Source organism: Manis javanica, chromosome 6, assembly GCF_040802235.1.
Source record: "Manis javanica isolate MJ-LG chromosome 6, MJ_LKY, whole genome shotgun sequence".
Taxonomy (NCBI): domain Eukaryota; kingdom Metazoa; phylum Chordata; class Mammalia; order Pholidota; family Manidae; genus Manis; species Manis javanica.
Genome location: NC_133161.1, coordinates 15355281 through 15377030, shown reverse-complemented (window position 1 = coordinate 15377030; position 21750 = coordinate 15355281). Strand labels below are relative to the sequence as shown.

Here is a 21750-nt window from a genome sequence, read left to right as displayed (position 1 = left end):
CTGAATATTCAAAAGAATTATGCTCCTCTTCAATGAAATCTAACAGAGTCCAAATATTATAAAAAGATTGTCTACAAAGTACATAGTACTACAGAGAACTCAAAATGCAAATAAGTATTCAAAAATCATAAATCTTTAATGAGTAAGTTCTCTCCAAAGGGAATGAGCTAAAAAAAACAAGACGATCATGATTCCTGCCCTATGAATGCAACAGGAGAGTAAAATCTGCCTGAGGACTCATTCTACTTGGTTCTTTTTAACCATGACTGCAATCATCTTTGAAAGGTTTTTCAATGAAACTATTTATAGAGTAAAACTAATCTGGCTTAGGACCATTACCCCCACTTATCATTTTATCTAACACTGTATATAGGACAGACTGTATATAGAACAATTCATATACATTTTCATGGTTTTCTTAAGTATAAGTTGTTCCTTGGTGGATTCAGGAAAAACAAATAAATTGTGTTTCTCATCACCAGGGAATAAAGGAGTTGGAGGAAAAGAAGTGCAAATTATTTGCAGAGGCAAATGACAAGCCATTAATGAAAACCTATGTCATGAGTTAGATCTCATGCAGATATAAGAACTCATCTTCATAATACTGTTCACACACTCACACACCCTGTCATACTCTTATCCATGTTTACAGGCTCTCAGATGCATAGACAGATTAAAGAAAGGTCTACAATGAAAACCACGTGTGCACTTAAGGTGGACACTGATAGCATATAAGCAAGAATGTATTATAATACGGGTAACTGGATAGTAAAGTAGGGTTCAGCAGCCACTAGGAAATGAGAGATGCTTGAGATAGAAAAGGGACTCATTAACCAATCAGAAAATAACTGATCTATTATGCATTTCATATGTCATGCTCATCAGAGCAGGTTTAGAAACCACTGAAAATTTCTACCCTTTTTCAAAAATTTGTATCGTTTAATGAAAACCATTAAATGATGGTTTAATGAAAATAATATGGAAGTTCCATAATATGCAAACAACATACAAGTTAGTACCCATCCCATGTTAACTGAATCCATCTACTATTGATCTGAATTTAAGACAAGCACTCAACATGTTTTAGGAAAGGCGGGGTGGGGGCTTGGGGGGGGGACCTGAAAAAAAGCATCAGCTCAAGCAGTTTGAGAGGTTCAGCCAGGTACTAACTTGCTTTGAGGGAAAGGACTTCAGGAAAGAGTTTTGGAACATCAGCAAGTCCACATCACCTTAGATTCGAATACCGATCATGTGAGGTCACGTGAAAGGCTTCTGAACAATCTTGGAACACTGGAGTATGCTCAGTCCACAGCTTGCCTTTGCCTTCCTGCTGCCCCAGCCCCGATGCCTCCATGAGACACTCACCATCTAGAAAGCACCACCGTGGGGAGAGTCTCTGAGCTGAGAGTGCCCTGGGGAAGGAGGTCTCATGGTCCTGGAAAGAGACACACACATCTTCAAGGCTCCATTTGGATGACCTGAGGGGCATCCCTCTCTCCACATTCCGCCATACCACCTATTTCTAAGAACGAGCATACTTACCTAAACAAAGCACCAGTGAGAGACCAAATATTTGTACTAGAAATGGAAACACGGATTCTACTTTTAAATGAATCATTTCATATAGACCCTTTTAAAACCACTCCCACATTAAATCTCCAGGAGGTCATCAATTATTTTACTAAATAGTCATAAAAATACAATTGGGACATTTACTTCCTTTTGGGGAATCTCTTTCCCTTTGTGAAACCGATCATAATTTTAACATATTACTGAATTATATTTTGACACATGATATCTTGTTTTAAAAGAATTTACAGTTTTTCACATATTTTTTATAAAACATGTAAAGTTACTAACATGTCTCAGTTTGGTGAGAACTATAATTACAAATGACAAAACTTGAAAGTTGTTTGAAATATTAAGTGGCAGCTCTGAAAGCTAATAAAGTTATTGAATAGAACCAGAGTTGTCTTCTCTAAGAGTAAAGAGACTGAAGCACCAGGATATTTTCTGAATTTTGATGTTGAATGTGCTACAGAAACTACTATGAGAAAATGATCAGGATTTGTCAGTGTAAAAACCAACTCTGAACAGAAATGCTTGTTGTATCAGTTTCAAAATGTAAAGTCTGGTAATATTATTGCTAGAACATTCAAATTAGAGAATACTGGGTATTATTTAGTCTCGTTTAATAAAATGTGACTATGTTATTGCTCAGCCAGAGACTAATTTACCACAGGCTGGTAAAGTAATTGATATAACTGGGTACCTTTTATGTGTGAGGGTCTATGTCTGGAGAGTTTTATGCATGTGCTTTTTTTTTCTGTTCATTTATTGACTCTGCACCTTGATCCACAAAGCATTTGATGTGACTCAGCTTCTTTAAAGAAGTTTTAATTGAAAAAGAATGTTGCCACTTTGCTCTGTAAAAACACACTGTTTGCCATCGAGTTCTTTGAAACACTTCAAGTGGGTTCAAATGGGCCTTGTTAGGATCAGCAATCCTTGAACTCCATGAAATTTTATGCTAGATTTGATGTGTCTATTGTGAATGTGCATTTTCCACTGTTTTCTGTAGATTATCAAAGTGATCTAGATCCCCCAAAAGGTTAAAAAGTAAGTAATAATAATCAAAATTTAAGTCAGAGGGAATTCAACAAAATAGGAAGATTCTACTGAGTAAAATGCCTTGGCAATATCCAGACTCACAAGATCAGAAATTACTGTTTCTAAGTTACTGGTGATTGTAGCCTCAAACAATGGACGCTCTCTGCGCTTCTAGCTATTCTCCTGGGCGTGGGCGGAAATAGTAGGCTACAGTTTCATTGCGTAGTTGATTTTAAGCCATATTCCTACGCCTTATTCATTCTGTCATTCAGAAGGCGGCATAAGCTAGCCTCCATCTCCCGCCTCTGCTGTCTCACAGTTCCTCCTGGATCTCTTCTCTGGCACCTCTAAAAGTGAGCCGCGAAACACCTGCAGCTTTGAGAAGGTAAGTGAACTCAGAGGTACCCCGCTATGGAGCGGGGAGTTGCAATTCAAATACAGGCCTCTATTATTACAGAGCCCATGATTTTATATACCAGGCTTTATGGCTTCTAGAGGAATTAGAATTACCTGGGATTTTAAAGGATGAGGGGTGGGGGATTTATACACGTTAAGTTTGAGAGAAATTTTTTGTTGTTGTTTTGGTTTTTTAATATTTTGCCTCAGCTCAAGCAAAAACATAAAGCAAAAGCTAGAATGATCTTTATAGCTATGAAGACCTTCCTTCAATGCTCATATTCAAGGGCTTTCTATAGTTTCAGCTCTTCATTAGCTGTCAAACTAATCTTCCCTATTTCTTATCAGAAACTCAGAATTTTTTCCTCCCTCTAATTCTCTGGTCACATTGCTTTGCATTTTCCACTCCCAGGTACCTGTCTGCTCAAGAATCCCAGAGAAATATGGTAATCCTTGACAACAAGAGTGAGCCACAACCGGAGACAGGAGCTGTGACAACATTAATGTGACAAAAATTCTGATTATAGGGTTTAGATAACTTTGCTGTATATATTATGTAATTGAAATTCTAAACTCTATATGAGTAGGATCAATATTAATAGGCTGTTTAGTATGGTTATCATTTGTTACAACTTTGTTTTCAAATCTGTACAACAATGCTTATTGCAACACTGTTAAAAAAACAGTGGCAAAAACTGTATACAACGTAAATGTCTATCCACAGAGATAGGGTTAAATACATACCACGGAATATAACAGCATTTTTAAAAAATTGAGTTAGGACTTCATTCATTAGCAAGACATAATGTCCATGGTAAATTACTATTAAAAATAAATTGTGGTATAATATGTACAGTGAGTGTACAAAGAATGATGTTTTAAATAAAAATGAATTTACAAACAAAACCTCACCTGTGTATCCATGTAATCTATATGTGTTACTTTGTACAGATGTGAGAAAGGCATTAAAGAGCATATACCAGAAAGGTGTTGTACTAAGGTCTACTTTGGGTCAGGGGTTAAAAAACAAGCAGACTGTACAAGCACCATCTTTTCCTTACATGGGGAGGCTGAGGTCCCCTCTCCCTCGCTGTAGCTGAATGGGGCTATTTACATATTCAAATCACAAACAGCACTATCTTCAAATGGATCATGAAGAGAAGGTGAGAGACCTTAGAGAAAAGCTTCTCAGGAACTGCAAGAATTTGTAAAGACGGGTTTTAAGATCTAAACATATACACAGCAATATGAGAATTGCAGAGGCTCTACTGAGGTTCAATAAAAGGGCTGTCACTTCCTGAAAATAAATATAATAGGAAATAAACATATATGGTACAATCAAAGAATGAAGATATGCCAAGATTATAAAACCTGGCAGATTTCATGACACAAGTAGCTAATGAAAGTCAAAGGAAATACCTTGATTATCTTAATATCAAAGTAAAATACATATTTGGATGGATTAAAAATGGAGCACAGATAGAGAAGAAGGTTGTCAAAAAAGAATTCATAGCTTAAGCCACTGTCCATAAGCTTCTTTACACTCTGATGTTCGTAACAAATGACCACACAAGTGGCGAGGTTCTTATGTACTTAGGATTCCTTGTAATTCTTACATATTGTCTATTTACACCCTTTCTCTCCCACTAAAAAAGGAATCAGATAATGAGTAATAGTCCTGTTCGCATAGAAGCACTAGTGAATTGGCCATAGTTTTGTTTGAATGACTCTCACAGCTAACACGCTGTGGGCAATCCACCTCACATCACGTCGGCAGCTCACTGCAGCTCACAGCGGGCCTGGCACACAGGTGCAGTGTGTGGCCCAGACATTGAGGAATCCTGGATTTGGGGGTGGCAGGAGTGTGACCAGCAGTGCAGTGCAGACCATGAATCAGACCTGAGCAGGAAGGGAAAGTGAGCAAAACAGAACAGCCCCTCTCAGGAGGGTCAACACTGGCCTTGAGGCAGAGCTTAGCTCCTGTAGGGTAGACGTGACAACATCCATGTCAGTGAACAGGAATGGCCAGAGACATGTGTGCTTTGTGAATTCTGCATATTAAAATAATGTACAGACAATAGTGTCTGACAGAGCCCCACACCAAGCTTAAAAACATGGGCCTTTCAAAAGCCTTGGAATGTAGGCATTTAAGTAACATGGTCGTGCGGCTGCGGCTGCATGTCAGGAGGTATTCATGCAATCACCCAGGCTGGGCCACTGACCGTCACATCCACCGCTTTGGGCGCTAGTGCAGGGCTTCTCATCTCCTCAGTGCTCTCAAATGGCGTAGTCAAGTCAATGATTCGACCAAGAGATACGATACTTGACTTGCTCATTTCGTGATCTGTTATTTGTCTTCATATAATTGGTGATTTACATGAATGCAACTGTCATTGCTCTATAATATAGGCAGAATGATATAACCTTGGGGGTACCATGCTCCTTTCTATTTTAAATATAATAATCTGAAATGGATTGCTCTTTAAATGATTAATATTAACAAATACTGGTCATTTCAAAAAACCCTATTAATGTGAATTTTCTCTTTTGATATATGTTAATGAAAATATCTGTTTCTCAGGCTGAAAATACAGCCACACACACAAAAGTACACCTTCTATTTCTCATATCTATTTTTGAAAGTCAACTGGCATGAATTATATGTAATATATAAGGAAATGATCTGAGCCACTATTTGACATGACCTTAATTTACATCAGTTACTCATAGCTGATGCCCACATAATTTAATGAAGGCAGAGCAGCCCCATTACACACTGTAGCAGGCTGTCCACGTAAGCAATATTCACCTAACATTTAACTATACCTTCACTGTGAATGTTCTTTTTCTTTCATAAAATTTAGGGACGATATAAGCAGAGGTGAAACAGAAATCTCTTTGGGCTGAGAATCCCTGCTTTATTTAAAAATAATTGTCTAGTCAACCATCACTTTATTTTTACATTTCTCTCTTGTTTACCCATCCAAATTTTTAATCTGCCTGCCTTGACATCTTCTGCACCCAACCCACCTATTCATCCATTTTTTCTCTCCTTCCATCAACAAGTTGTATGCCAATAGCTCTCCGTCCTTAGTGAATAGATCCACCAGGGATGGCTAGAAATACGTGTGTATGTGATCTCTGTCCACCTAGAATCCCAATGAATAGACTCACTACTGTTCTTTATATGTGTCAAAACTTTTTCTCCTCAAACCTACTTTATCACAATTTCTACAGCAGAAAAATACAGAAATGGGATGCCCATTTCCCAAAACCAGCTTTGACAGATGAAGAAATAGTGATGGTGTGGTAGAAGATGAAAATGACAGAGATTCTCACATTTTCAAGAGTCCCTTTGTTGTGTGTGAGAAAGTCCTCCATTAAAGACAACTGTGTGTATTAGCAGTAGCACCTTCACTTGTAACACCAAACAGACCTGGCCCCAGGCAAATCTTATTTTAATTCCTCATTTGATTTATTTCTGACAGCTTTGATCTAACCCAAAGGAACAATATTCTACAAAGCTCCTAGCTAACCCCTGTTCTTCTCTAAGACAAGATAAATTCCCAGGTGGTTCCCTTAAACTTGTTTCAGCCTACCCACTGAAAGACTCTTCCAGAGTCCAGAAAACAAATCAAAAAGGAAGCAATTTCAGAGAAAGGAGAGAAATGGGTAAGGACAGCCAGTACGAAGAGAAGAGGAATAAATCAAATATTTGCGGGCAAATGCTGTTTGCCTGGATGAGACAGAGTTATGACAGACTACAACACAGATCTATGCCTCAAAGATCAGGTAGGCATATAAGAAAAACACAAACAAAAAAACAAAAAATGAGGTCAGAGGGTGCACACATGGATTTAGACTCAAGTCTGACTAAGAGGTTTTTTCTTATGGAAGCAAGTGACATCTCTAAAGGATCAAAGAACTTTCTGAAAATGTTGTATCTATTTTGAAATGTTCCAGCCATTCTAGTTTTAGTTTTAAGAAAGTTTATTCTTCCAGAAGAATTATCTGTATGGATCCCTTTTTGTGCCCACTATTGAACCCTACTGTATTCATTGAAAGTTTTAATTATTAGCTCATTATATTCTGGAAAGCCCACTCTAGTGTGCCCACTAGTCAGTGCCTCATGCAGCATTACTGGGGGGATGGGGAAACTCAAAGCTTCTACAGAAATCCCTTGTTGTTCTTGCTTCTGTTACCTCTGGTTCTTCTCTACCATATCCACAGAGGCCTGTTCCTACTTCCCTTCATCATGTTTTCTCTTTCCTTTCCCTTTCCCCATCTAGGACGTACATCTGCCTTTAGACCCCGGTCACGTGCTGGGAGCCCTCGGAATGACTCGGGGTTTCTCAAGCTCCTCCCTACTGGCATTCGGGGCTGGATGATTCCTCGCTGTGGGGGACCATCCTGTACCCTGTAAAATGGTTAGCAGCATCTCTGGCCTCCACTCGATGGGTTCCAGCGCCATGATCACAACCATTCCAGGCACGACACACTCCAAATTGCCAAATGTCCCATATGAGAAGCAAAATTTCCCCAGTTAAGAATCATTAAAAAGGCTGACGCTGCCTCTACTCCTTAGTAATTTTATGAGTTGGGGTTAAGAAGGGATATAATGAAGCCCAGGGCGAGAGCAAAGAAGGAATTCTCTAACAGTGGGTGGCCTCAAATAGCATCTTCATCGAAAAGACAGGCAGAGGTCCATTCATCTACCGATTCTTGTTTATCTGCCAAATCAAGTATGTCCTGAAGCTGCACACACATTGCATTCTCCTTGTCTAACTGAGCAGTTGCAGATCACATGAGATGCCATTAGGTTGGAAAGACCTTTGTATTTTGACCTCAGAGATAGCATATAGCAGGCTGTAAATATCAAACACATTCTTGTATAACCCATAATGCCTCGTCAGGTTAATGCAAGGTGTCGTTTCTGAGCCTTAGTGCTTTGCTGGCAATCCACCATGAATCTGGGAAACCGAGAAGCCAGGGCATGGCGCGCAGAGGTGGCTGGGACTGGCCATACGGCTCAGTCATTGGGGACGTGGGCCCTGGTGTGCCTTTCTAAATGCTGGGTTTTCTCTTGAGTTTTTTTCTAGCCTTAGAAAACAGCTAAAATCCCAACTGCAAATTAGTGAGCTGACAGAAATTTTTCAAGAATTTTTTTTTAAACTTGGAGTTTATTTATTCCATCACAGTTAATTCTCCAAGCATATCTAGTGCCATCTCATCCACAAAAAGCCTCATTAAAAAGCACGTAAGCATTTTGTTGTCCATGTTTCAGACAGGTTTTTCTCTTATATCACCCCCCAACCCCTACCAGGACACACTAGAGATTCTGATATTATCAGTTTCTACATCAGGAAACAAAAGATTTAGAATAGAATCTCCTGCCAGTTGGTTTGGCCACTTTCCACTTTTGACACAAAACCAGTAACACCTGTATCCCATGTATTTTATATATATCCTCAGAAAACAACAGAAATCCACCTGCATCCCCTCAGCCTCTCAGCAGCATCCAACACATTCGTCCTTTTGTGAAAGAGACTTCACTCTGAGCTTTCACGGTAGCTTTCAAGCTGCCTCCCCAACTATCAGCTGAAGTCCCGGTTCCACTGCCTTCTCCCGGGCTTCCGGGCTTCCTGCTGCTCATGAGTCTTCTTGACTGACCATCCTCTCGAACGTGCGTCCTTCTTGACCGATTTAAAACGTTTGAAACGTTTTAAGAACAAATATGACACAGATACGACATTGGACCCTCTTTTTTTATCAAAACGAGCCCTGGGCAATCTCTCCAGCTGCATGGTTTTAAGTACTACATGTTTGCTAATGACCTTCAAACTTCTATTCTAGGACTGAATTTTTCCCTAAGCTTTAAAATGCATACATACATCCAACTTTCTAGTCATCAAAACCTCTTGGATTTCGTTAAGTATATCAACATCAGTGTAGCTAAAACAGAACTCCCTACCACCATCCCTCTAACTCCTGCCTCCTTCTCTTGGGTCCCAGATCCCAGCGGAATGTGTTTATCTCCCCAAACTCCTTGCCTCAACCAGCTTCTCTTTGCTCAGCGCATCACCTCACCACCCTCCCCCTTCTCTCCGGCCATGTTAGTCCCGACACAGTCTCTCTACTCAAGTTTCCTTTTTAGTGAACAGATCCTGGGGTTCCCTGAATCTCTTTCCTTCCAGTATTTTCTTAATACCCAAAGGCCTTGGCTTTTTGTAACTCTTCAAGGACGGGTGTGAGTTGCAATAACTCCCAACATTCATCTTTGCTCACTGTACCAGTTATCCTATAGGTTCAGTGCACAAAACCTTTTGAAGTGACATTTATAATGCAGCTGATTTGACACCAAGTTTTGACCTGACTGCAAGTAAACAAAAAATGCAGCAAGATTTTGATACAGTCAGATGGTATTTGTTACTAAATAAAAAATGAAACAAATACCCTTATCATATTCTAGAGACTCAACTATACCTGGATCTCTGTGGATATGTACAAACATGGTTTAAAGGAAACATGGTATAAAATATCCACATAACAAAACTCTTACAATAAAATGACTACATGAAATAAGTCAGGGTAATAAATAGATGCATTGGTTTCATCAAACTAGTTAGAATAAATGCCTGAAATGCTTTGATAAAACTGGAAATGTTGAAAATGTCCACAAGTAAGAAGTACAAGCATTTTAAAAACAAAACAAAACAACCCTCAGACTCTTGAAATCTTGTATCTACTGACATCAATTTTTAGAGTAGAGATCAGCTCCAGCCTCTAAGAGCACTATAGTTAAAAAAAATTAAACCTGTATGGTGGCTTTAAGTGAACATGCAAATAGCCAATGTCAGGAATACTGTGCTTATTTAAAAAATAAAGCGGGTTTTGCCTTTCAATGACTGGTGAAAAGAAGTCTCAGAAATAGTTTATTTTCTCAGTATAAACAACCCCTACCCTCAAGTGAAATCTCCTCTTTTCTACTGCAGCCAGATGGAAGGAGGACTCTGGAAGAGTGGGGTGCTTTATTTGGAAAATAAACGTACAAACAGGAACACCAAGGCCGTTCCTGTCAGTAAGCCTGAGGATAATTAGGCTATTTGGCTGGGGATGCAGGACATCTATCGGCAGGGGAAGAAAGCTATCTAGAGGCTACAAGGTACCGGGTGTTTACAAATTGTTTTTGTTGTTTATGCAAAAGGATATTCAGCTGGAAATTTCAAGTGAAGCAAAAGAGAACACCAAACCCTAAAGTGAGGTGCTAAAATTTATAAATTTATAAATTATAAATCCAGGATTTATAAATTTACATACCTGCAAACCCTTCCCCCACATAGAGGTATAAAAGGGTCTAGGAGGGGATTTATCTGCCAGGTGTCTTGGCATGCTCTGATACCCATACCCCTTCTGGGGGCAAGGTTACTGGCTTCTCAGAGAAAAGGGTTTACTGGGACCGCTCAGGGCTTTGTGTGTGTCCCTTGCAGGCTGGGGTGATACTGTGCACTGGCCTCTGGATCATGCCTGAGAAATCTAACTTGTAGGAGTACTGCTGCTGAGTCCCGTGCAGCAGAGTAAGGGCAGGGAGAGGGGAAGAACCCACACTCCCAAATATTGTTAGGGCCGCGGATATCTGAGCGGTCTCCTGTGAACCTGATGTAGTCATAAGAAAGGACGAGGCTGGGTCTATTAGATCCTGTCCAAAAGACCAGGATGGGCAAGTCAAAGTGCACTTTAGAATGCTTGCTTGATATTGTGTGGAAAGCAGGGAATTCGCTTTTCTGGATGTGAAGGAGAAATACGTAGCCCTGGTTGCTAGTGACAGCCATCCTGGACAGAGAAGCATCTAGTCTAGAGGTGAAATTGACAGGAAGAGAACAGAGCAAGAAGACCAGCAGAAAAAAATGGAGCATGAACCACAGCCAAATGGTACATGACATCCACCCTTATTCTGACCTTTTTCCCAACGTGAACCAATAGACTCTTACCCTGTCAAGCTATTTGGAGTTGAGTTTTCCAGTATTTGTCACTGAAAGTACTTCATTCTATAATCTTTCCTAAATGATCTGGGAGAAAATACACAGTCCAAATTTTTGCTGAACTGTGACTGTCCAAAACCAGGAAAGTGCAAAACAATCAGAATGTCGACTTCACTTGGTTCTTAAACTCTATCCCTAGGGATGTGGACGGGATCCAAATAAGACTTTAATTGAAAGATGGACTTCTTTTGGCCAGAAGGTAAGAAACAAGGAGAGTCAATTATGTGTTACCTGGTAATGAACTCGCTGGGAGCCAGAAGAAACTGACTGCAGGTCCTAATGAGAAAATAGAAAAAAAAAAAATCCATAATCTTAATATTAATTTGAAGAACCTGCCTCTTCCCAGCTAGCAACTGAAGTTCCAATTTGATATTACTAAACTCATCTGGAAAGCATCTAACACTCCCAAATTCACCAGGGTTAAACAAAAAAGATAATACGAAAAATGATAAAAGCATACCAATGTTGGATTGAGAGAAGAAAGGCCCTTTAGCTACTGAAACTTATAAATCCTAAATAGTGTCCAGAGGTGAGTGGTATAATATAATTCCAAGGATAGAGAAAAACAATAGGACAACACAGGCAATTTTCTTGTAATAAGTGGGGGTCATATTTAATTTGCACCTGAATTTTTGGCTTGTAAAGAAAGTCCCTTTAAGCACTTAGAAAGAATTAATGTATCTTAGACCAAATATGTGCTGTCATGATAATTGTGTTTATACTGGTAAGTTGCTTGGCAAACACAGGTTTTCACAGACTGCAAAGAGAAAGTCATTGCTCACCTCAGCATTATCATGAAGGGCAAATTAACAGGGTTGAAACTAATGAGGTTTTACCGGCACATTCTGAAAGACTGGCTGCCCTTATAAAGTTTTATAACTAAGTTGTCACCATCGTCATGTCCTGTAGGCTTCCTTGTTAATGAGTAGAGTGATACTATTTACGGATGTCAGCAATCCTGGGTACCTTTGTCCTCATACCTGCTTCCCACAGGGCTTTATCAACTTACTCTCCGTGCCCAAGTTAGTTCTAAAACTATTCCTCTTTGAGTTTACTCTGTGCATTTTTTTTTTGGAGGAATCCTACTTTTAGTTGGATATTCGTGTGATAAGCATACTAGTAAGTTGATCTCTAACAAAGTTAATTCATCAGTCATGTATTGTAATATTGCAAAATCTTAAGTCACCTAAATGTTAAAAAAAAATGGTTAGTTCCAGTATGATTCACTTTTTTATTGCAGGTTTTTTGAGTGAGGTTCCACAATAAGACAAAAACATTATTTTGAAAAATAAGACACTCGGTTTTAAGATTATGTTCTGAGCCACATGCTAAAAATTTCACAAATTTTAACATGTTAAAGTTATCCTTGGTAAAAAAAAATAGCCAAGTGAAGCCACAAGTATAAAATGTTTTGACTTGTCATCTCTCACCCATACCAGTATTCAAAATCTGCTATCTGTCTCAAATGTTTTGCATTCACAATTCCACTTCTATCTTCAACAATGCTGAAGAGAAAAATTAACAGTTTTTCACATTACTATCTGAATGTATTGCTACCAAAAGAAATAGAATCTAATGTTCAGAGCTAAGTGGCTACAACTTGAAGGGGTTTTAAACCCTATATATCTTCTTGATTTGTGATACTTACTTATGTATTATGTGCTATCTGGAAGACAGTCACTTATTTGGGGGTACCTATCAAAATCACCCAACAGCTTTAAAAATGCAAATGTCTAGACCACATTCCCAAAAAGTGATTCTACTGTGCATCTTCCATCAAAAACCAATGATAAAGAAGGGGCTATTTATGCTTTTTGCCATTTATAGAGGGAAGACAGTGACTACTCCCCCTGAAAGTTTTGCTAAAACAACCAGTGACCCACTGCAGTGATGGGTTTGTGTATCAGGGCTTTGCTGATGCAGTTCAAATTCGTGAGAATGTCATATATGAGACCTTTTCCTTTCTCTATGGTAAAACCAGGTTGAGAAAAAAGGTTAAGAGATTATTCCTTTGTGTTCTGACACAAACTCCTATGAAATACAGAAAGTTTTTTTCTTTCCTGTATGAATTGCATTTTTTAAAAAATCTAGCTGTCTCCAATGGAAGTCAGTGCTAGACGCAAAAGCATTAAATAACCCCAATTCTCTGTTTTCCTTCCTTATAGTGCTGTTTGATATTCTGCATAGCTCAAAAAAAATAGAGGTATGGAGCCTGGCAAGAAGACAAGAAGTTCCAAGCTATAGATACGGATCACAGTAGAACAACATCAGACTGTAGTTACCCAATCAAGCCCTTCCCATTTCAACCCCTGAAGAGAGAAAATGGCAGTGCAGGGTGTGGGAGGGAGAAGATGTGGTCAGTTTTCAAAAGACAAGGCCACATTTCCATTACCTTAGCAAATGCATCATTTCAGACATAAATATGTATGGCTGGTAATTGTTTACAAAAATGGAAAATTGAGCAGAATAAATAATTGACTAAAGAAACTCACCTCCTGTAAGCGATCTATGTACATACGGCAAGTCTCCAAATCACAGTCTCCCCGCACAACTAGAATACCCAGAGGAATGGCTGTGGGGGAAGGAAACAGAGAAGTCTAAAATGACATACCTGATCTTTCCAATTGGCATAAACATGCTTCTCATGGTTAAAAAGACATCTTATAAATATTATCAGTATTTTGGTAAATTCTCCCTACACTTTCCTTACAATTTCTCTTTACTTCTGCCATTGACATATTCTTTCCTTGCATAATCCACGTTTCCCCTTGCCAGCTGTCCTCTGGCCTTCATTTCATTTTGTCAGTGGCCCTGGGGTGAGGTGTGATGTCACGGAAACAGGGGACTGGCAGGACTGGGAGGCTGTTCACAGCTAGCTATTGTTTTATGCCTTCATTTGCTGTAGCCAATTAGCAGAGACGAATTAAAAGAAGTCATGATTCTGGACATTTGCCCCTTTCCTTTCTGAATGCCTGCCACAGTCTTTCCATCAGTTTGCAACTGTTTAAGAGACTCAAGCTACCCAAGGCACTGTTGTCTTTTGGGGGCCCACATCTGAACTAAATAAGCATGAAATGTTTAAAACAACAAAAAGCTTCTAGAAGGTTCACAGCTTAAAAATATTATTTTTAAGGTGGTCAGTAAAAATATGGTGGGAGCACGGCCTCAGTAAGGCCCAGCTGCTTGTGTTTTAAACACCCTCCTTAGGTGGGGGTAAATGTCACACAGGAATTCTAGAGGATAGAACCTCACACTTCAGACACAACCATAAGGTTCGGGAAATGCTGAAAAACAGTCTCCTTCTCAAAACTCCAAAAAATGTATGTGCATATTTCTGATTTTTAAAAGTACAGTTATAACTATTAAATCCAGGATTTAACAAAAAAATTTCAAAATCTTATATTAACCAACTACAAACTACAAAGAAGATAATATGACAGAGGCATTTGCTAAAGATTTTTTTTTATATCTTTCACTCATTGAATTTTTGAAGACTCATCATCAATAAATGGATCTGAAAATGCAAAGCGCTACGACTTTAAAAATTAACCATATAGAAAATGAAATACATGTAAAATGAATGGAAAAATCTTGAGGAAGTCATCAAGTAGTGGAACAAGACACATGGATAAACAAAAAAGAATAAATGTAACATAGGCTATCTCACATGCCTGAACATGTGTCATCTGAAACCTACAGGAGACAGGGACTAATTCTTGCCTGGAGAATGGATTTCAGGCGCTTTGAAGGAGATGGAGCCCCACTGGCTCTTTCAGTTAGAGAAGCAAGAGTAGTCTAGAGAAAAGCAAACTTTCCCTATAATACCAGCTAGAATTATTTCCAGCAGGGAGAGCGATACCGCCACCCCATTCATTTGGGTTCCCAAGTCCTGCATCTACGATCTCGTAGATCTTGTAAAGCTACGTAAGCCAGTGAATGAGTGTGGACTGTTTCACAGCAGGAATAAGTCTTCTTTCCTTTCACAACCCCAGGGTCTGGTAGCAAAAGGTAGGTATTCAAAGTTTGTAAAAAGACGGAGAAAGGCAGGCTCAGTGCCTGCTCAAGTGTGAAGGAGAAAGCACATATTAAGGGCTGTCACCTTTCCAGGGTAGCAAAGAAGCAAGGGCTTGAGCAGGAACAGAGAGTACGCACTGGGGTGGAGCTTCCCTTTGCCTCTTCTTCCAGAAGCTAAACAAGGAAGCCAGGAAGCAAAAGGGTGAGGAACCTTGTAAGTGTCACATGTTTGAGGGAATAAAAACCTGAAAAATATTTTTCTCTTCTTTTTGAATACAAACGGAGACATCAAAAAAGTCTTCAGTATGGTAATCATGCATGTCTAAGAGGAATGGAAGAGATATTCAATAAGAAGAGCCCTGAAAGTACTGGTTGAAGTAATTGTCCTCAGCTAGACTGCTAAATAGATCCAAATAAGGTGATCTACTGTGGTAAGGGAGGAGGAAGGATTTCCAGCACTAGAGGAACGAGGAGGAAAATCTACAATGTTGGTCCAGAAAATAAGTCCGAGGTTGTAGAAATAGACTACAGCTATAATTAACATGACAGCCCATGTCAGAATCTTGCTTAATGATATTTTCTCTTAATTTCATACATGCAAATATAGAGAAGTAAAATTTAATCAATATTTATCTTTACTTAAATTAGGAGACACATTTTATAGAAATGCAGGAATCATGTCAACACCTCCGATTTCCTTCTGTTATCTGTGCTCAGAGTTAATGTGGTGATAAATTCAAAATGCTTCGTAACAGATATTCTAAACTACAATTAGAGATCAGAGAGTCCAGACCTGGAATCGAGAAGGAATAGCTAAGAAAAAGTTTTCTAAGATGTGTCATTCATTTCTACTCTTTTGAGTATAAAATTGGCAACTTTGACTATTTCTCAAGAAGCCGATCAGGAGAAACAGTGCTTTTGATTGATATTAGCTATTCATTGGGCTAAAAAAACAGAAAAGGCATCCTCTACCACAATTTCATATCATGATTACTGATAATTATTGTCAAATTTCTCCTATGAAGGGAGCAGTGTACAGTAGAAGGGATTCTACCCAAATCCCAAATTATTAGTCTTCCAAATTATGTTAGCTGTTTGGTCCTGCAAGTTTCTTGATTACTCTACATGGACTACGGTATTTAGAATAGTTATCTTCTAGGATAAATTCAACATTATGTTTAAAAATGAATAAACATAAGAATGCAGGAGCCCGGTTTGAAAAAGACATATGCACCCCTATGTTTATCGCAGCACTTTTTACAATAGCCAAGAAATGGAAGCAACCTAAGTGTCCATTTAGTGAGATGAATGGATAAAGAAGATGTGGTACATATTCACAATGGAATATTATTTAGCTAAAAGAAAAAAAACAAATCCTTCATTTGCAACAACATGGATGGAGCTAGAGGGCATTATGCTCAGTGAAATAAGCCAGGTGGAGAAAGACAAGTACCAAATGATTTCACTCATCTGTGGAGCATAAGAACAAAGAAAAAACTGAAGGAACAAAACAGTAGCAGAATCACAGAACCCAAGAATGGACTGACAGTTATCAAAGGGAAAGGGACTGGGGAGCATGGGTGGGAAGGGAGGGATAAGGGGGAAAAAGTGGCATTACAATTAGCACACATAATGTTGGGGGGGACATGGGGAAGGCAGTACAACACAGAGAAGACAAGTAGTGATTTTACAGCATCTTACTACACTGATGGACAGTGACTGTAATGGGGTGTGTGGTGGGGAGTCTAGTAACCATAATGTTGCTCATGTAATTGTACATTGATGATGGAAAGGAAGGAAAGGAAAGGAAGGAAGGAAGGAAGGAGGGAGGGAGGGAGGGAGGAAAGAATAACCAAAACATCAGTGTTCATTTTCCCACACATAAAATAGCTTTTCCTATCTTTTGAGCATCTTTAGCTAGAAAATGAATTAATTCAATCATCTATCTTTCAATTTATCCTAATACTGTAAGGATTAGCTGGTAGTAGTCCCATAAGTTAAATTTTGTATACTTAAAACTAACATCTGCTCTTCCTGCAATGGGAAAAATAACTATAGTACAAAAACATAGTACTGTAGTATAAAAAATGTCAGTAATCTGACACTTCCATTTGGGGCTTTACATGATGAAGAGAAAGAAACTTGCGAAAACTTACCACCTTCCTTTTACACTATTGACAACCACCTGCCAAACTTCACTGAAGTTCCTTCACCTGAACCGGGAGCAGTGAGAGTGCTTATCATCGAGCATTAGCGTTGTGCTCCCTGACCTTAAGGATCCATCTTATTTTGGTCTTAGAGATTTTACTTGACTCCCATTAGCACAGCCAATATTCAACCTACATAATGGAATTTTTACTGCAGGTATCAAATGGAATTTACACATTCTAACTAAGCAATAAAGAACAAGCTAGTTTCTAGACTAAGATGGCAGATTTAACACATACTTCTCTCTCACCAGAATGTTACTAAATGACCGTAAATATTTTTTTGATAGCATCAGGTGCGTCAGAACCTGAGGATAAAGGGGGCAGATAAAATAAGAGGCACTGGATGTTAGATCATTTGATTCCATCATCCACTCTTGGCAGGTGCAGTTACTTTATGGGAAATGGGGATTAGCTGACCATCTGCAGAATGCAGAGAGCGCCCCTGCTTTCTTCCCTCACTAAGCTCCCCAAAAGCTGGCAGCGAAAATTCTACCTTCTTGGAAAGAGATTTGGTAACACTTCTCTGGGGAATCCTCAGAGAGTTAAAAGAGAATATCCCATCCATGAAATACAAATATGATCATGTTAAAAGAAGATGAAGAATGTGAAGAAGAAAAAGGAGAAAGAGCAGCATTTAGGGGGAAAAAAATCCTTGAAAATAAAAACTTAGAAGAATAAATAAGAGTCTGATGGAAGGATTAGAATATGAGCTGGGGAAAGCTCCACAAAAGTATATCAAAAGATAAATACACACACACATACATATAATAGGACAGAAAAGCTAAGAAAAATAAGACTGGTCCGAGTGGACCAACATTCAAATAATATGAGTTCCAAAACCCAGAGAAAATAGAAAAGAATAATTACAAGAAAAATTTCAAGAATATTTCTTAGAACTGAAGAAATTTACTCTCCAAATTGGTCCAACAAGTGCCCAGCACAGTAACAATAAAACAATAGTACGACATTTTATTTTGTAATTTAAGCATATTGGGGATAAAAAGCCTACACATTTCTAGAGAGGACTAATTCTAGATGGTAAAAAGGACCTAAAACTAGATGGTATGCAAAAGATCAGGGATTAGATGGTTTTAAAATTCTCAAAGGCAACCGTCTAGTCAGGGGGGCAGTGGAACAATGTGTTCAGAATGCTATGACCTCACACATGATCCAGACTATCAACAAGTCCCAGGACTGAACAAAGGACACACCCTCTCTCAAGAAGCTACTGCAGTACTAGCTCCAACAAAAGATGAGTTTGCAACAGGAATGAGGCATGTGTGGGATGTAACAAGTGGGGAATCCGACAAAGAGAAGCAAAGGAAACCTCCGAGGGGATGGAGCTAGAAGACCCTAGGATGACAGCTGTGTCATCGGGCTGCAAACAGTACACACTGGAGCACGGTGACTCGAGAGACACATCTGTGGAGAGCTGTCATCATTAAAATGCTCATAATCCTTGGAGAGCTGTTGATAAACCCACAGATAGAATGCGCAGGCAAGTCTGAACCCATTTCTTATATATATAGAACAACATTTGATCACCTTTAGGTGCGGTTTGCCTTACCCTGGACTTGGGACAAGACATGGTGAAGCAGAAAAATTCAAAGTCCATTCCCTCCAACCACACGTGATAGCTAGAACCCACCCTAACACACGGACAAATACATCCCAGAATTCAATCATTATCTTGCTTGAAGCCAGACAACAATTCAGAGACTACTTTCACCTCTCTTGAGAGTCTTCATCTAAAAAAAAGCACATCTTTTTCCTTACATGGGGAGGCTGAGGTCCCCTCTCCCTCGCTGTAGCTGAATGGGGCTATTTACCTATTCAAATCACAAACACATTATCTTCAATGGGATCATGAAGAGAAGGTGTGAGACCTTAGAGGAAAGCTTCTCAGGAATGGAAAGGGTTTGTAAAGACTGGGTTTTAAGCTCTAAATATATACATAGCAGTATGAGAATTGCAGAGGCTCTACTGAGGTTCAATAAAAGGGCTGCCACTTTCTGAAAAGAAATATAATCACAGAGCAAATGAATCATCTATAGGAAAGTATTTTAAACAATATGATAAACCATCAAAAACACAAATAATCTTAGAATTAATATATTTTATATTAATACTCAATGATGTATTTTTTAAAATTGCCATTCCCTTAAGCATTAATTTTAGATTTATTGACAAAATCAATAGTTTATGTCATGTATTCATTTTCTATCAACCTATACAGTTGTAAGAAACCAATAGCTGAAAAAGAACTTGTTCCCCAGAAAATAACATAGGAGAAAAGCTAGATAAGCTTGAGTTTGGCAATATTTTGATAAAACACCAAAAGCATGATCCATGAAAGAAAAAAATTAATACTTCATGAAATTAAAACTTGTGCTCTATTAAAGACACTGTTAAGAAAATGAAGACAAGACACAAAATGGGAGAAAAAAATCTTTGCAAAACATACATCTGTTAAAAGACTGGTATTCAAAACATGCAAAGAACTCTTAAAACTTAGCAATAAGAGAGTCAATCAAAAAGTGGGCAAAAGATCTGGACACCTCAGATCTATGGGTGGCAAATAAACATATGTAAAGGTTCCCAGCATCACATGTCATTAGGGAATTTCAAATTAAAAGGAAATAAAACTGATAGCATTGAATGCTGGTGAAAATGGAGACAAGAGGAACTTAGCATTCATTGCGGGGGTGGGGGGGAATGCAAAATAGTACGGCCACTTTGGAAGATAGCTTGGCAGTTTCTTATGAAACTAAACAAACTCATACCATGCGATCCAGCAATTGCATTCTGTGGAATTTACCCAAATGAGTCAAAAATTATGTCCCCACAAAAAATTGCATCTGACTGTCTATAGCAACTTTATTCATACTTGCCAAAACTTGGAAGCAACCAAGATGTAGTTCAATAGGTGGATGAATTAACAAACTGGTCATCCCACAATGGAATATTATTCAGCAACAAAGAGAAATGAGTTTTCAAGCCACAAAAGACAGTGGAGGAAACTTAAATGCACATTGCTAAGTGAAAGAAGCCAGTCTGAAAAGGACACATACTGCATGATTCCGACTATATGGCATTCTGGAAAATGCAAAACTCTGGGAACAGTACAAAGGTCAGTGGCTGCCAGAGGCTTCAGGGGAGGGATGGATGAATAGGTACAGCACAGGGGGTATTTAGGAAAGTGGAAGTATTCTGTGTGACACTTTCATAGCGGATACATTTCACACATGCGTGGAGACCCAGAAAACTCTAGAACACAGAGTGAGTCCTAGAGTATGGACTTTGGTTGAAAATAATGTATTAATATTGGTTCATCAGTGGTAAACAAATGTACCACACTAAGGCAAGATGTGAATAACAGAGGAAACTACATGTGCTCAAAGTGCTGGGGGTTACTGAGGGGTTATAGGGAATTCTGTACTTTCTACCTAATTTTTCTGTACACTTAAAACTGCTCAAAAAAATAGAAAAGAAAAAGAAAAAAAATTGTCTGATTTCCTATAGACAGATACTTTGCTGATATCAGAGGATACTGACATATAGAAAACTAAATGGTACCTACTTCCTGGGCCATAGCGTTAACACTGTTCAGGAAGACACCAGATGACGGGAATAAGGACTAGATGTAAAAATTGAGGAGGGGAGGCAAGGGACTTGAGGAGGACATGAAGGCCCTAGGTGAGGCCGGGAGGGACAAGTGAATCTTTCCACTTTGCCTCATTAGTTTCAAATGTGTCAAGGTTATCAGGGAACTGAAATTCTAACTTGATGGCTGACAATAATCAAACAGAATGAGTTGGCAATATTTCAATCCAATTTTTCCCCCGAGGGCTGCAGGCCCATTTTACCACAACCTGTCAGCATTAACTGCCCACTGCTCACCTGGAACCAACAGGGGAAATTAATCTGCTTATTAGCATTCAAAAGGAAACATAACCTAAGAATATTATACTTCACCATGCCACATCTGGGATCTGTGGACGGTTTCACAGCCCCTGCTTCTTGTGATTAAAAATGATCCTTGAATTTGAACTCCATAGTTTGAACTAAACAAAATCCTTTCTACAGTCAATTTAAAAATGTCACACATAAGATAAAAGTAAACTATGTAATTTTCATTGCATTCAATGTGATGGTATATTTTGGAGGTGTGCTTTCTAGAAACTAGTAGGTTCTCTACAAATCCAGGTTTTGAAATACAGATCAAATTCTGTGTTTTATTTTGATAGAATACTACCTGAGAAGGCAACCCAAGGGACATGCAACTCACGTCTTTATAAATCCTCTTAAATTCTTTGGCATTTATAATCTTAAGTAACAACTCCTGGTACTCATTTTCACATAATTTGGTAAATGTATAATGCATATAAAATAAATTATACCAAAACATTTTTCAGGTCATTCACTTAAACATTCAGCACACAAGTTCCAAGGTTTTTCTCATGCCAGAACAACTCTAGTGC

General features: G+C 38.7%; 1 protein-coding gene across 1 annotated transcript in view; it reads right to left on the bottom strand.

Annotated features, from left to right (window-relative positions):
- The window catches only part of DGKI (diacylglycerol kinase iota), a 403345-nt gene that overhangs the window by 63670 nt on the left and 317925 nt on the right, over positions 1 to 21750 (bottom strand). Inside the window, 3 exon segments of the mRNA XM_073238393.1 lie at positions 1366 to 1435; positions 11277 to 11321; positions 13538 to 13617. Coding sequence (XP_073094494.1) covers positions 1366 to 1435; positions 11277 to 11321; positions 13538 to 13617 — 195 coding nt within the window.